The sequence below is a fragment of the Herpailurus yagouaroundi genome, unplaced genomic scaffold (assembly GCF_014898765.1).
Source record: "Herpailurus yagouaroundi ecotype Mexico unplaced genomic scaffold, PumYag 100, whole genome shotgun sequence".
In the NCBI taxonomy this organism is placed as follows: domain Eukaryota; kingdom Metazoa; phylum Chordata; class Mammalia; order Carnivora; family Felidae; genus Herpailurus; species Herpailurus yagouaroundi.
The window spans coordinates 12,041,521-12,056,483 of record NW_024412391.1 but is presented as its reverse complement, the minus strand read 5'-3'; the positions used below and the strand labels follow the sequence as shown (position 1 = coordinate 12,056,483).

Genomic DNA, 14,963 nt, shown 5'->3' with positions numbered 1-14,963 from the left:
CTTTGATAGGTGGTGAATGACAGAGGATATTGCTACCCTGGAGTTGGGTATCATAAGGAGTCAACAGATAATTGCTGACTTACATAGAACATCTGATTTGATGATATAGTTTCAGTAAACCAAAATGTTTGACTTAGTGGCTTTAGGTTTAGCAAAAAGGAATTTCCTAGCTTTAAAGAGAAAAAGGAATTTGTTAAAGACCACCGAACTTACCATTTCATCAGTTTTTCCAGGCTTATTTCCATAATTCCCACTTGGACTAACAGGGTTTCATGAGAGGCCTCAGCCCTGAGGAGCTGTGCCCCAGTCTCAATCCAGCCCCTTCCCCATCTTCTATATTCAAGACAAATTAGGCTCAGCAGTAGGCTGGACAGCTGTCAAGTTAAGAAACCAGGCTAAGCAGTAAGTGAATAGTTCGGAGTTCCTAGTTACCTTTCTTATTCGATCCTGTTACACACGTAATATGTGTTAAAACATGGTGGGAGAATTTTGCTCATCAAATAACATGGTATATCTGTACGTATAAATAAATCCTAAAGGGTAACAGCAAGTGCTTTTGAAAGAAAAAAAAGTTTTTGTCTTGAAACGTAATTACTTTGCCACTAATTTACATTGTTTCAGAGGCTTTGTTATTCCATTTCTGTCTGGTCTTTAATTTACCTCCAGAACTTTGTATTTCTCCACACTTTATCATCTGCCCAGTCCTATGTTTGTCCCCTCCAAATCTCACCTCAAATACCTCCTAAGTACTTTACCATGGAGCAGAGTTGCTGGGCTCAGAATCCTATTACCCCTGCACACTCTCTGAAGCTTTTACTCGCCCAGTGGCATGGGCCGAGAAACATCGTTTATAAGCTGCAAATATTAACTAGGGTTTGTTTGTTTGTTTGTTTTTTCAATTCCTAGATAGAAGAGCGAGCAGAATTTTTGAATAAGTCTGTGCAGAAAAGGTAAATGTGATTGATTGTTCAATGAGAATCATCAGCTGTTCTATATGTAAGGAAAGATTCTCTCTTGTATTTTTATGCATGTGTGTGTGTGTTTATTCACTTAGCAGTGGTGTCAAATCGACTCACCAAGCAGCAGTTGTGTCTAAGATTGACAGCAGACTGGAGCAGTATACCAGCGCAATTGAGGTGAGAGACTGTCTCAGTGCCACGGTCATGGGCAGACAGAAATAGATTCTGCTGATAGATGACCATAGAAGCTTAGGACGGTAATCACAGCCAATAACCACATTACTATGTTAGAATATTAGTGGTGCTCTATTGTACTTTGAACTAGCTATACAGAAGAACAGTAATAGAGATAAATTGTTGTTTTCTACTTTCAGCCAGAGTATTCTTTAGTGAAGCTGTTACTCTTTTAATGAATGGGCTTATTGGTATTGAACTATATTACTTGTATGTTCATAAGTATATCTTCAAGATCCTTAGTTACTTACAAAATGTGTTCCCATATGTAATTTCAACAGTTACAACTTGGGTTCATCTTTTTTTTTTTTTTAATCTATCAAAACTTTTATTATCAAATAAAAGTAGTACTATAAATTAATATAAAGGTGATAGCCAGACCAAGTTTCATCATCATCAATTTAAAAATGATTGTTTTGTGCTCTTAAGACCATAGTTTTATGCTTCTTTCTGTTTCAACTTTTTTCCACACCCCACCCCCAAAGGGGGTTCTACACTATTTGGAAATAAAGTATATTTCCAAGTACCAAAGCACTTGGTATAGTGCCATTGATCAAGATGTGTTTTCTCTCTTTTTGTAGTTTTAGTCAATGGTTTTACCCTTCAGATGTGTATCACAACCTATAAAGTAATTGGATCAGTTTGGTTTGATTTTTCTCCTGTCCTTTGTACTGCAGAGTGGAGATCCCTGTAAAATTGTTCACAAACAAATGATAAGAGGGAATAAGAAAGAGAGAGGTCTGGATGATTTGTCAAATGAATAATCAAGTCCTAACACTCAAGAGGTGATTTTTCACAAGATTGAATGTCCAGTGAAATATAAGACAAATTGCAGATGGTTATTTTCTGTGGCTGAATTGATCAGAGCTCTAATAGGATTAAGGAAGCCAGGACTGGGGCCTCAGAGTTTACACAGTCCCGGGAGATACTTTTATGTGCAGGCCACTGATGGTACCACCTTGCTACCATCCGTGTGTGGCCAACCACCCACACAAGCCACAGGCCACAAAGCAGGACCACCAGAGAAACTGCACAATTCTGGGTATGCCCATCACTACGAATGGAAACGTATCTTGAATGCACACCTTTTTAACATGCCCTGTCTTCAGCCCTTTGGGTATGTCATTCCCTCTACATGGAATGGCATTTGCTCCTTCTTCTCACCTAGCCACTTCCAAGCCTTGTGTCAGATCTCCATTTTAATGTCACTTCTTCAGAGCAGCCTTCTTTGCTTCCCTAAACTAAGTATTATTCCCCTAACACATGCTCTCTGGGCATGCTTTATGGCACCACATTCCTTCGCATACCACTTTTCACAATGTGAAATAAATACTTGTGTAACTAGTTACCATCTCTCTCCCCTATTAAAGTGTTAAGTCCACTGTAGCTTACAGTGCAGACTGTCTTGAGTGGCACAATATCCCCAGAGCCTAGCACAGTGCCCTGCTCACATAAAGCACTTAAAAAGAATCTGTTGAAGAAATGAAGTGAAATATCCCCTTCACAACTAGTGGTGTCCCAGTAAAAGGCAGTTTCTTTTTTTTTTTTAAGTTTATTTATTTCTTTTTGAGAGAGAAGAAGAGAGAGAGCAAGCAGGGGAAGGGCAGGCAGGAGGGGGAGAGAATCCCAAGCAGGCTTCACATTGTCAGCGCAGAGCCCAACTTGGGCCTCGAACCCACGAGCCATGAGATCGTGACCTGAGCCGAAATCAAGAGTCGGGTGCTTAACCGACTGAGCCACCCAGGTGCCCCAAGCATAATTTCATTTTTTAAAGATCCTCTGATGTATATATTATGGTTTATTTGAGGTCTATATGTCATCAGAATGTAGTTTTACGACAATTATTGTAACAATTAACAACAGAATTTGGGGGGGAAGGTGATATTTTTAACTATCACAGTGAATTTTTTCAATGTTAACGTTGAGGAAGACAAGCTCGCTGTAATTTTATGAGAACAGACTTATCAGCACCAACCCTAAAAATAGTTCACACGTTTCAGGGAACAAAAACCGCAAAACCTATGAAGCCAGCAGCCTCAGATCTCCCTGTTCCTGCTGAGGGTGTACGCAATATCAAGAGCATGTGGGAGAAAGGGAATGTGTTTTCATCCCCCACTGTATCAGGCACACCAAACAAGGTAAGTATAGGATTTTGGAAGTTGGATATTTTTCCTTTTTCCCTTGTTTGTTTTTGTTTGTTTCTGTCTGTCTCTCTCTCTCTCTCTCTTTTTTTTTAAGGAATCACACTAGTTAATAATAAAAGCAGTGAAGACGATATAATTCTTTCAGAGGCAATGTGTTCATGAGGCTAGACTCTGTACTATGCTCTCTGGCCACAGTATTCTAAATGAAGAGCTTGAAATTAATCCTCAGCCCCTGGAAATAGGGAGGAGGGTGAGGTGCGGAGGAAAGAAAACCAGATAACACAGTCTTTAAATAGCAAGTTTAAGGTTTCTTTTACTCAAAATACTAAATCTAAAGATCAATCATTGATCTGTGTTATGTGATGGTTATGTGAAGTAACACTTCATAGTCTTTTGAGGTTACTTTTAAGGGGTTTTTTCTCCAAGTAAAGTTTTTTTTCTCTCTCTCCCTCTCTCTCTGTCATGTTGGATTATTAACTTTGTAGGAGACTGCTGGCTTGAAGGTGGGGGTTTCCAGCCGCATCAATGAATGGCTAACTAAAACCCCAGATGGAAATAAGTCACCCGCTCCCAAACCTTCGGTAAGCAGCTTTGGGTTTTTCTGAAGTTTTTTGATCTCTTAGTTTTTAGCAGCAAAAGAAAACAGGCCGTGGGCCTATTTGCCTGGGAAAGACAGTGCTCCAGTTCAATAGCAAAAAGGAGGGGCTCAGATTTACAGAGGATGGTCCACTCTAATTACCCAGAGGGTAAAATGGAGCCATAATCGCCTCTACACCCTGAGAAGAGCAGTTAAGCCCGAGCTGGAGGCAGTTTACACTTACATTCTTAACTGGTCTGTTTGTTTAGCTTCCATTCTGTAAATCACAGCTAGGAATTTGGAAGTGAAAATGTCAAATTATCTTGGCCACTTCTCTCTGGAGAGCCCTCCTAGACTTATTCCCAAAAGAATGTGTATGTTGGCTATTTTGAACGCATATTTTCTAATTTGCCTAATTTCTGTAACTTAACACAAAAATATAGTAATTGGGTAGTTGTTGAAATAATTGCTGTAATTTTATTGTCAACACCTCCAAAGGAAAGCCATTAGAAAGAAAAAAAAACAGAACTGGAAACTATAAAAACTGGTTATGAATGTTATTTTTGGAAATCTAACATTTTCTTATTAAGCGTGGCTATCTTACTATAAAAATGTTCTTTTAAATTTGTCATTGAATGTCTGATAATTGCTTTCCATTTATCATTATAATCAAAAACCTTACTAAGCTCCCTACCAAATATTAGTGGGTTTTCTCTGTTAGATTGCTTTTATGCCTTTGTTGGTGTCCAAGGGAGCAGAGACTGCCTTGTCACAACCACTCTAAGCCAGAGGTAGAAGAAAAGCATTCTAAATCATGGTCTCTGCGTTGTTGACCATTTGATTTCATCCATTGGCTCCACGTTTAGTCTCCAAAGTCAGTAAAGTTTATCACTTTTCCAACTTAAAAAAGAAAAAATAGAAATATGTCCATATATTTCATGGATGCAACTCCCTATAGTCATCTAATTAGTATTCAGCCCAAGATTTTTTGCATTAGGACTCACAGGAGGTATAAAACTTAATGTAAACCCAAGTTACAATTGGAAAGTCTTTATATATTGGAAAAAACATCTCTTCCGCCTTCCCAGTAGATACAGGAAAGGGGGCCTATAATTGGAGACAGTTTAAGTGAGAGATCATACCCAAGAGGTATGTTCTCTTAAGTGTCTCAAATTTCCCCAGCACCCAAGGTGACATAAAGAGTAGAAATTACTTTTTGGGGCATCTGGGTGGCTCAGTTGGTTGAACATCCAACTTCGGGTCAGGTCATGATCTCATGGTTCGTGGGTTGGAACCCCATGTCAGGCTCTGTGGTGACAGCTCAGAGCCTGGAACCTACTTAGGATTCTGTGTCTTCCTCTCTCTCTGCTCCCCTCCCCCCACTCCTGTTCTTGTCTCTCTCTGTCTCTCAAAAATAAACACAAAAAAAAAAAAAAAAAAAAGAGTAGAAATTCCTTTTTTAAATGGTAATTTATATAATTTATATAAGTTATATAAGTTCCAGGCTAGTGATTATTAGCCTTTCTGAATTGGGGATCTCTTTGAAAACCTAATGAGATCTAAGGACCCTGTCCCCACAAACCTGCATTTGATACAAATTCAGAAAGTTCATGGACCCACTGAAGATCTCACAAGCAAGGATAAAGAGAGAAGGTGTATGTTTTCTTCTTCGATGAGTATGGCACGTTGCTAGAGGAGATGGTCACTTTTTCACATTTACAGTATTTGCAATCTATTTCATTTCTATATCGTATTATACTCCTGTATTCAGCCCAGGACTTGACCCATACTCTTTTAGCAGTACCTTAACTGATACATCTATCATCATCTGTGTCATCCTAATGGGACGGTTAAGAGATTTAACTTAGTTATTATTACAACAGATATAATAACTGTGTCAAGGTTTCCACCAAAAAAGCCCATTTTCTGGCAGGACCAAAAGGTATTACAGGGAAATTACAAAATCATTGCCTGCCTTACCTATGATTTAGTAAGCAATTTGCTAGACCATCTCCTAGAGGATGGAGAGGAAAAGGAAAGAAGAATGTGGCAATTAGTATAGCTCGTGGTGACCACTTTTTTCCTATGTCCCATTGGATTTTGTAGACTAGTGTGGCTTCCTGAATGAAGGTCACATCGGAAGAAAACACATGTAAGTGATGTTATAAATAAAAGCCAGTTTGAGTATGCTTGATAAGCAATTTAAGCTTTGTGCACATCCCTGGCGTAGTAGACACAGCGCTATGCCAAAATCTGAATAAGCAACAGGGCAGTCTCTGGGGAACGACATGACTTGGAGCCCAGCAAGGCAGGAAAGTAAGTCAGCGACACTATGGATCCAGGAGAGATGAAATTTCTGAAATGCGGAAAGTGCTGGAAGGATCCAGCAGATGCATAAAACTTGTCAGGAAAAGGTTAAGTCCAGGAAAGCAGCTTAGAAAGACAGATCAAGCAAGGATCTGATCCAGGCCTTGTCCAGGTGGTCTCATACTGGTGGCCTGCAGCTAAGATCTGTGTAGTTTGGGGCCGTCGTGTTTTATTCCCCTTTTTAAAATTGTAATTTGAACACGTTTCAGGTGTAGAGGCAGGCAATCTTGAATTTGTTGATTCTCTGTTGTTGTTGTTATCGTCGTCATCGTCGTCGTCGTTGTTGTTGTCGTTGTTCTGCACCAGGCCTCTGCAGGCATTTGTATTTCCAGCCTGGTCCTTCATGGCAGGCATCTGAGTTTGACACCCTTGGGACTCTGGTCAGCCTGACCCTGAACCCAGGATGTCAGAAGATTACCTAAGACAACAGCAAATAGGAGACCTTTGAAGGGGCCTTCTGATTTGTGAAGGGGCCTTCAGCCCCTTGTTTATGTTCCCTAGTATTCATGGGTGGAGGGGACAGCCTGGCTTTGTTTTGACAGATGTGTGGCATGTGGACAGTAAGGAAAAATCAGAGGGAAATTCTTTCACCAAAGCAGTCCTCACCCAGGGAAACCTCAAGAAGGAAGGGAGTAATCCAAGGATTAGTGTCTTGCTCAAGAATTCCCCAAAGGGAAACACCACTGGCTATGTAATAATATTCATATATGCTAAAAATTAAAAGTGTTCAAAATAGCTCATCAAATCAATATTACTTAGGGTCCCTGAAATTTAACTTATTCAAAATCAAACATTGATTTATACCTGATTCTTTACTGGGACATCTACTGCTGTTTGTGGGTAGAATTCCCAGGATTTCGGGGTAACTTTGTAAACGGAATCCAGTTCTGAGTATGTCTGTTTTATCTGGTTTGACTGTTCTTTGTGTCTAAACTACATATTATGTATAGCAATTTAAGTGCTAATTTGTCTTTCTTTTTGTTTAAAAAAAAAAAGAAAACAACAATGTGTCTTTCTCAGCTGAATTCTCTTCTTCATTCTCTGATCTCTGGTTGATTGGAAACCTGCTTCTCCTGCTTCATTTCTCCCTCTTCTTCCGGAGTGGGTCTTTCTCTAAAATGTAGTCTGGTCAGGTAATTTCATTTATATTTCCCTTTTGATTTAAAATGCCAACTTACCACTTGGATGTTAATATTTTCTTAAAATGGACTCTTTAAACTCTTTAAGTGCTCTCAAAAGATTCATAGGCAGGATTTAAGGGAAATACACTTCACCGTCTTCTGTAGAAGAACATTCATGTGAAAGAATAACAATTGTTTTATATGAATCAAATAAATAAAGTAATAACAGCCCCTTTCCAGAGCTTCCATTAGTATGTTCCTAATTATAGTTTCCCAAATTTTCAGTCGTCCAGACAATTTGGCAGCTCCTAGCTACATTGGCAAAGGTAGTGGAATTCTTCAAAAACAATCTGATTTGTTGCTTACTGGTTCCAAGTTAAATAGGTATAACTCTCTCCTAGAATATCAGGAATCCCAGCCACAACGGAAATCCAGAAACTCAGTAAGATTAAGGTAAATCTGAAATGCTTCACATGGTACCATTTAACCAGTGCATTTTTAGTGTCGGGATTTCAATAGTATCTGTCAAAAATATGTCCATTTAGACCAGTGTCTGTGGATAAATGCAATTGCTATTAGCTTTGCCTTCCTAATGAGAAAAGGGCTTGCCAAAATAAACATTACTATTTTGGTAAAACACATTTCTTTTCTCCAAACTACCTTTGCCAAGTACTGGCATAATCAAATGCTGGAAGAAAAGTAAATGGAAACAGAAAGTTGGACCCTTATCCAAACCAAATTAATTATGAGGTAGTAAATAACGAATCAAAGCTATGTAACTGTTATCAAGCGTATTTTAGTGTTTTCTTCCCAAGATTTCCACATGTTTTCACATATGTCATCAGCTCGATTTTCTCTTATGGGTACAATTTGTGGCAAATGTTTACTTTCATGGAGCTAGGTCCTACTGATACACTTCTGAATTACCCACCTACTCCTCAGGAAACACGAAATGACTGGAGTCTGAGGAAAGTGCAATTAGAAAAGCATTTTAGTTTGAGCTGCCCAGAAGCAGACCCTAAGATAGTGCGGGTAGTTTACTTGGGAGGTGAAGAAAACACTGTAGGAAGTGAGTCAGGGAAAAGCAGGTAACCAATAATGTTATTAAGCACATGGGCTATAAAAACTTAATCCCACTGGGGCAACCCAACATAAAACACATGCTTCAGAGTTACCCCTACATGAGGCATGAGTGAGCCTGAAAAATATTCTCGCACCAAGTCTCATCGGTGAGTGATTGAGGACTGCTCCTGGGGTTGTTAACTCTCTGAACTTCCAGCCTCCCTCCTGGGTGGGCGAAGTGGGCATCTGTAGCCAGAGAAGGTCCTCAGGCAAAGAAATGGAATATCGTCATCTAGAAGTTAGGCTGGAATGTACTAAAGTCCTAAGAGTTCAGGGATACAGGCAGAACGCTGAAAGAAAAGGTAATCTGCAAGAGGTGAAACGCTTACACAACCTCAAAAGAATTATTTAAAGCTAACGTATGTTCTGTTCACTTGTAAGAGCGTGAAAAGTTAAAAATAGGCTACATTATTTTAAATATGCTTTTATTCCAATTCTACTGACCCATTAACAGTAAGCCCTTGGTTGAGGATAGGAACTAAATGCTGGATAATTCTAGCCCATTCTCGTGTCATAACATAGATCAAGGTCTATGTAAAACCAGACTGTGGCTAATGATCCTTTTGATTCCATCCATTTCATATCACTAGGATAAAGTGTATTAAACAAGAACTTGATTCAAACAAATAACAGACGTGGTGACTTATTTAGACCTGGTCAGAAAATATAAATGGCCACCCTACCAATTTTCTCTGCTTTTCCTTCATTAGGATTTGAGGCCAGGAGACGTATCTGGCAAGCGGAACCTCTGGGAAAAGCAATCTGTGGATAAGGTCACTTCTCCCACTAAGGTAATTTTCTGGGAAGATTTGTTTTTCATAGGTTCTTTTCCTGCTGTGTGCTGCAGTATGATGTCCCAGGGTCAAATGAGACATATCACAGATCCACAGAGCCTTCTCTGGGTAACAATCACCTTCTAAAAATTTATATATGGTACGGTGAAAGGCAAAGTTCACAGAGCCTTCAGAATTGTAGGCTTGTCAGTCATCCAACATAAATAGTCCAAACTCGTAGGGTAGTTCCCAGCAAGACATTCTAGAAATGCCACAGTGTTAGGAGTGTTGACTACAGAGGTCGTGTCATATAAGCATGGTCTGTAACTTCCTTACACGGTCCAGGCTTGGAGCCACAGGCATTTGAAGATCACCTGGGGAAAAACGTCTTTCTCCGTGAATGGCTCCAAAGCTGCTTTCTGGAACTATTACCTTGCCAGCAGCCTACGACCTAAGGTTGCTATGGCAAAAAGTTAAAATAGTATTTAAAAGTTAGGCAAAACTTGCTACCCTATGAAAACTTATAGTTAAGAGTGCTTGGATTTGTCTTTTTTTGGGGGTAGGGAGGGTCTTCTGGTCAAAGGCTATGCTCATTCTTCACACAGGAGGCTCTGGACAATATCTAAATGATGCACAGACTGAAAATAAGACCCCTTGTTGTCCAGCCAATTCAACTTCTAATTGTAGCCCTTCCCCAATTCAAGCAACAAGCCCAGTCTTCTCTTTTTAATAGAGGAAAAATTGAAAAGAGAGAAATCAGAGAGCCACTAATAAACAGAATTAGAACAGTGTGCTTATGGGTCAATTTAGAAGCACTTTTCTAGCAAACCCAGAACGAGGAACACCTCAAAGGCAACCAGAGGATTTCTACAGTTTCTCAAGTGAGAGAATCACTTCCCCTTCCCTACCTTCTACAGGCTCCTAAGTCTGGCACAGCTGCCTAAGTGTGTTGTTCCGTCTCTTGATCAGTTATTAATTGCTCTTACATTCCAATAAAATCCACTAGCCCAGTCTCTACTTATGGTGAGTTTTAAACAAGTTTTCTAAGTCATGGCTGAATATATTAGAAGTACCTAGTAATAATTATCACCACTACAAACCACTAACGCTTTCTGAGTGTCTGCTCTATGCAAGGGACTGTTCTACTTTCTTAAGCTACATTATCTCAACTACCCTGTGAAGTGGGTTTTATTATTACTTCCATTTAGAGCTGAGGAAAACAAAGCACAGAGAGATGAACTTTCCCAAAGCCACACAGCAAATAAGCTAGCAAAGCCTGCATTGAAACTGAGGCAATCTGGTCTGAGCCTACATTCTTAACCATTACGCATGCTGCTTGCTTTTGAAGATTGCATATTTAGCAGAAAATATAAAGTTTTAAAGTTCTTTGCTCAATTTTCTCCTGGTGGAGGAGGGTAGGGGGATCGTTTATTAGTTTCTTTTTTCAGGCAAAGAATGAACTTTTGTTGACTTAAGCCATTATGGCCCCTCTAGCATCTCAGAAGTGGCGGTCCAAATGTGTATGTAGTTGGATTTCTTAGTAGAGGGTACCAGCTGTCTGTAACCCATCAGTACCAGTTTAATGGAGCCTCTCCAGAGGATAACATTCCTCTGAGCCAGGGTTCTGGAAAGTGGAGTACAGATATAATCTGGAATGGTAAAACTCAAGAGAACTCCACTCATGTTCAATACAACATAAACAGTACTCCTTGGAATTATGCAACATGGTGGTACAGGTGGGAAGGTGACAGGGTGAGTGCCCCCTTCTCCTCAGTCTATAACACAAAAGTCTCTGTACAGTAGTAATGATGATAGTAATAATAATAATATTAATAAAACCATGAGGCCCAGAGATGGGTTTATGTGGTAGCAGAGTAGATGGCTTCTTTGCTCCAAAATGTCAAGCTCACTACATGTCATGCAATCATTCCTTTGAAATGGAAGTACTCATTTGAAAATGCAGATTCACAGCACTAATAGTTGTGGCTACATCAGTAAGGACTTTTAGTAAGGGCCAGATAAGTTTCGAGGGTAGAGGTGTTAAGAACAGAAAGGAAGAGGGGTGCCTGGGTGGCTCAGTCAGTTTAATGTCCAACTTCAGCTCAGATCATGATCTCATGGTTCATGAGTTTGAGCCCTGCATCAGGCTCTGTGCTGACAGCTCAGAGTCTGGAGCCTGCTTCAGAGTCTGTATCTCCCTCTCTCTGCCCCTCACCTGCTCATGCTCTGTCTCGCTCTTTCTCTCTCTCTCAAAAATAAATAAACACTAAAAAAATATATTTAAAAAAAAGAATAGAAGGGAAGAAATAAAAAATAACACATTCCACTTCTCCATTGTCCTTGACGTGGCCAAGACTGAGCCATTCAGTCACGTGTGCCTGTTCTGGAAAACACACTACAGATTCCTGGCCCTTCAAGTGGAGTTTAAAAAAAAAAAAACTCCTTGACTATGAATGTCACAAACAAGGCTAAAAACCAAGATAGGGAAGGGGAAATATAAAGAAGAAAGAAAGAAGAAAGTAAAAAAATCAACAGAAGAGAAGGTAGACTAGAAGACGAGGAACATATTTGAAAAGAATACCAGCAATAACCCCCCCTTCATAAATATTTATTCCTGCCATATTACAGTTATTTTTTCTTCTTCTGACACAAAACGTCTCGCTGAAACACCACGGCTTCTGGATTTAAAGCTCTCTTCTCTTAGCAGGTTTGAGACAATTCAAGAAAGAACCCAAAGTAGCCGCTTCAAGATGCTGGACCAGCTCAGTTGAAGACGGCTAGTTTGCTCTGTTTTATATTTATGTTGATTTACTAAATTGAGTTCATTTCCTTTTGTTTTATTTTTCATTATCCCAGTAAACCCATGTATATTATCACTATATTTAATAATCACAGTCTAGAGGTGTTCATGGTAAAGTACTGCCTTTGCACAGGAGCCTGTTTCTAAAGAAACCCATGCTGTGAAATAGAGACTTTCCTACTGATCATCATAACTCTGTGTCTGAACAGTGATACCAACCACGTCAGAAGTCAACAAAAGGAGATTCAAGTTGAAAATTGCCTGAGGAATGTGTGCAGTGTCCAGAAAAACAAACCATGGTGGTTTCGTTTTGTTTTTTTTTTTTTTTATTTTAAATACAGAAGTCATGTTATTTCTGCACTTTAGAATAAAGCATGGAAGAAATTATCTCAGTGGGCAATTGTAACACTTTCTGAAAGTAACCCGTTTCAGATTTGAGATACTACAATAATCTTTAAAAAAATGTCTTAAAAAAAAAAAAAAGATGTACTGTTAAGGTATTACTTTTTTCATGCTGATGAATATCTAAATTGGTTTATGATGTTAGCTGACATTGGTACTGATTCTTTAGGTTGGTTGCTTTGTGGATTTCTTTGGTAGTGATAGCAAACCACATTTTAGATGACCTGATCATGTATGTATGTGCATACACATATACAAACACACTAATGGTAGAAAGCTTTTTTATGTGCTAGACTATTATATTTAGCAGTATGTCCTTGTAACTAGCCAATATCACAGCTTTTTAAAAACTAAAGATCACAATATTATATTAATATTTCATATTTGCCAATAGAGACATGGCAGAATAGGTATTGATATGTTTCCAGTGCCCGCTAACCTGTAAGAAGAAAAGAGAGATTAGAAGTGTCAAAATGAGTTGGCATTTTCTATAAAACATAGTATTTAGTTTATAATTAAAAGCAATCTTGAAGTCCAGTGTGAATTGTACTAAATCTACCATCTGGGTCAAACTCAAAGCTTGCTCAGAACTGTATTCTATTCTTAATATCAAGTCCGCAGTAGGTTGGCTTAGATGACAAATGAGGTCTCTCCCTTCTCTAAAATTTCAAGACAAGAATTTTAGTTGCAAATTGTACAGATTGGAATTCTACATATGGATATACTATGACCAACATTGGCTAATGTCTGGAAGCAGAGAAGAAAAGTGAGCAAGAGCCAATATTTAGGAGTTATGACAGTACTTCCATTCTTAATGGACTGAAATGCCTTTTAAATTAAACTTTTCTATTTTTTTTAGTCATTGGTACTTGTCATAAGTTGATAACGTGTTGAATTTTGAAAAACTCTATGTACCTTTTATTAGTTTTACCTTTTACCCCCAAGTCTATTGACTTGTCATTTTTACATTTTACACACACAATCTAGATATCAGATCTTATTTTAGCTTGTAAGTGTTCATCTATTCTTCACAATGGATGACAAAAGAGTACTCCAGTGTCTTGGCAATACGTTCTAGCGTAGAGATATACATAAGTGTAATTCTATAAACTTATACCTCATTTGACTTAACCAAAATTGTCTTAGTCTCAATTCCTGCCACAATGAGGGAGCCTCGCAAATGCCTCTTTTCTAATCTATGGTATTGCCCTGGAAGAACTTGCCAGGGCAAGGCTGGCATGAGAAGTGACCACTGCCTTTCAAAGTCTATTTTCCTCGTAAACCAGTAAAGAGCTGTTGAATCCTGTAGCTGTAGCACACCTGGGCCAAAGGAAGGAAAGCCACAAGGATTGCACAGGTCATGCCCCTATGACAGAGTAGACATGAGTCTATGATAAAATGAACTAGAATTCACATGCAGTGCCTAATTTAGCACCAAGTCCCATAATTGGAGTGAAATGGATCAAAGTTTGAATTAAGGCCGATGGTGAGGTAACATTGCTTTGTTGTACTTTTGAATAAGAGCTTCTCTTGATCACTATTATATATTTTTTCTAGAAAGTCTAAAGTTGAGAAGAGAATATATCGATCCTGACTTTTATTCCAATACTGGATGGAATAAGTTTTAGGGTAGAACTTTGTTCAGTTTGGATTTAATCTTTTGAAAAATAAATTCCTTGTTTACTTGTTTGATTACAGTTCTCTTTGTTATCTTTAAGAAGTAAGACTGCAAGGTGACTAGCATGTTCTGTGAATCTGCCATTCCTAAAAATTTTATAAACACTTGATATTTTTCACTGATAATTGATCGCTGCAATAAATATATATTGTGAAAATGCATCCACAATAAATGGAATTCCTCCAAATGTCTTTGCCTTGTGTATTTTTATGTACTATATTGATTACAAATAAGAGTTGTATCTGTTTTAACAAAGATGGTGGTATAGCAAAATGTATATTTCAGATTGAGTCTTGGTTTCACTCTTTAAAAAAGAAAAGCCACTTCATATTTTTAAAGTAATTCTTATTACAGGCAATGTTATAATAAAATAGTGAAAATTGCTCTGATATGGACACGGATCAAATATGTATAGAAAAGGTTGAAAGAGGGATTAAAAAAATTCTCCTTCCAAAAAAATTATCAAATCTTCCCCCGTCCTCCCTCATTCCCCATCTTGTCATACACCACCCTCTTCTTCCTAAGATGGGAGTACTGGTTCCCCAAAGGTAGTACCTTTTATAGTAGAAATGGCCATTTAATATATACCCTTCGTTTGTAGAATACTTACTATTTGCAATGCACTGACAATTACATTTAAATCCAAAGATTTTTTTCAGAGTAATTTTCCATATGTATGTAACACTGTTGGCATATATGAGGTTCTTTTCATAAAGGTTTAAATTGTGAGCCCAGAATTCCTGAACAGGCCTCTAAATCTTGCCCATAAGATTGGACAGAATTAGC

The 14,963-nt window shown here is 38.5% G+C and overlaps 1 protein-coding gene across 8 annotated transcripts in view; it reads left to right on the top strand.

The window, feature by feature from the left end:
* Positions 1 to 14,368, top strand: part of CALD1 (caldesmon 1) — a 188,808-nt gene extending 174,440 nt beyond the window's left edge. For 6 of the 8 annotated variants that reach the window (XM_040471890.1, XM_040471892.1, XM_040471891.1 and 3 more), the window contains 6 exons: positions 907 to 950; positions 1,055 to 1,136; positions 3,194 to 3,331; positions 3,823 to 3,918; positions 9,235 to 9,315; positions 12,002 to 14,368. In XM_040471890.1, the coding sequence (XP_040327824.1) occupies positions 907 to 950; positions 1,055 to 1,136; positions 3,194 to 3,331; positions 3,823 to 3,918; positions 9,235 to 9,315; positions 12,002 to 12,010 (450 nt within the window). In that variant the 3' untranslated portion in view covers positions 12,011 to 14,368. The remainder of the gene's footprint in view (positions 1 to 906; positions 951 to 1,054; positions 1,137 to 3,193; positions 3,332 to 3,822; positions 3,919 to 9,234; positions 9,316 to 12,001) is intronic. The other 2 variants (XM_040471894.1, XM_040471897.1) reach the window with 2 other exon arrangements.
* The last annotated feature ends 595 nt before the right edge of the window (positions 14,369 to 14,963 follow it).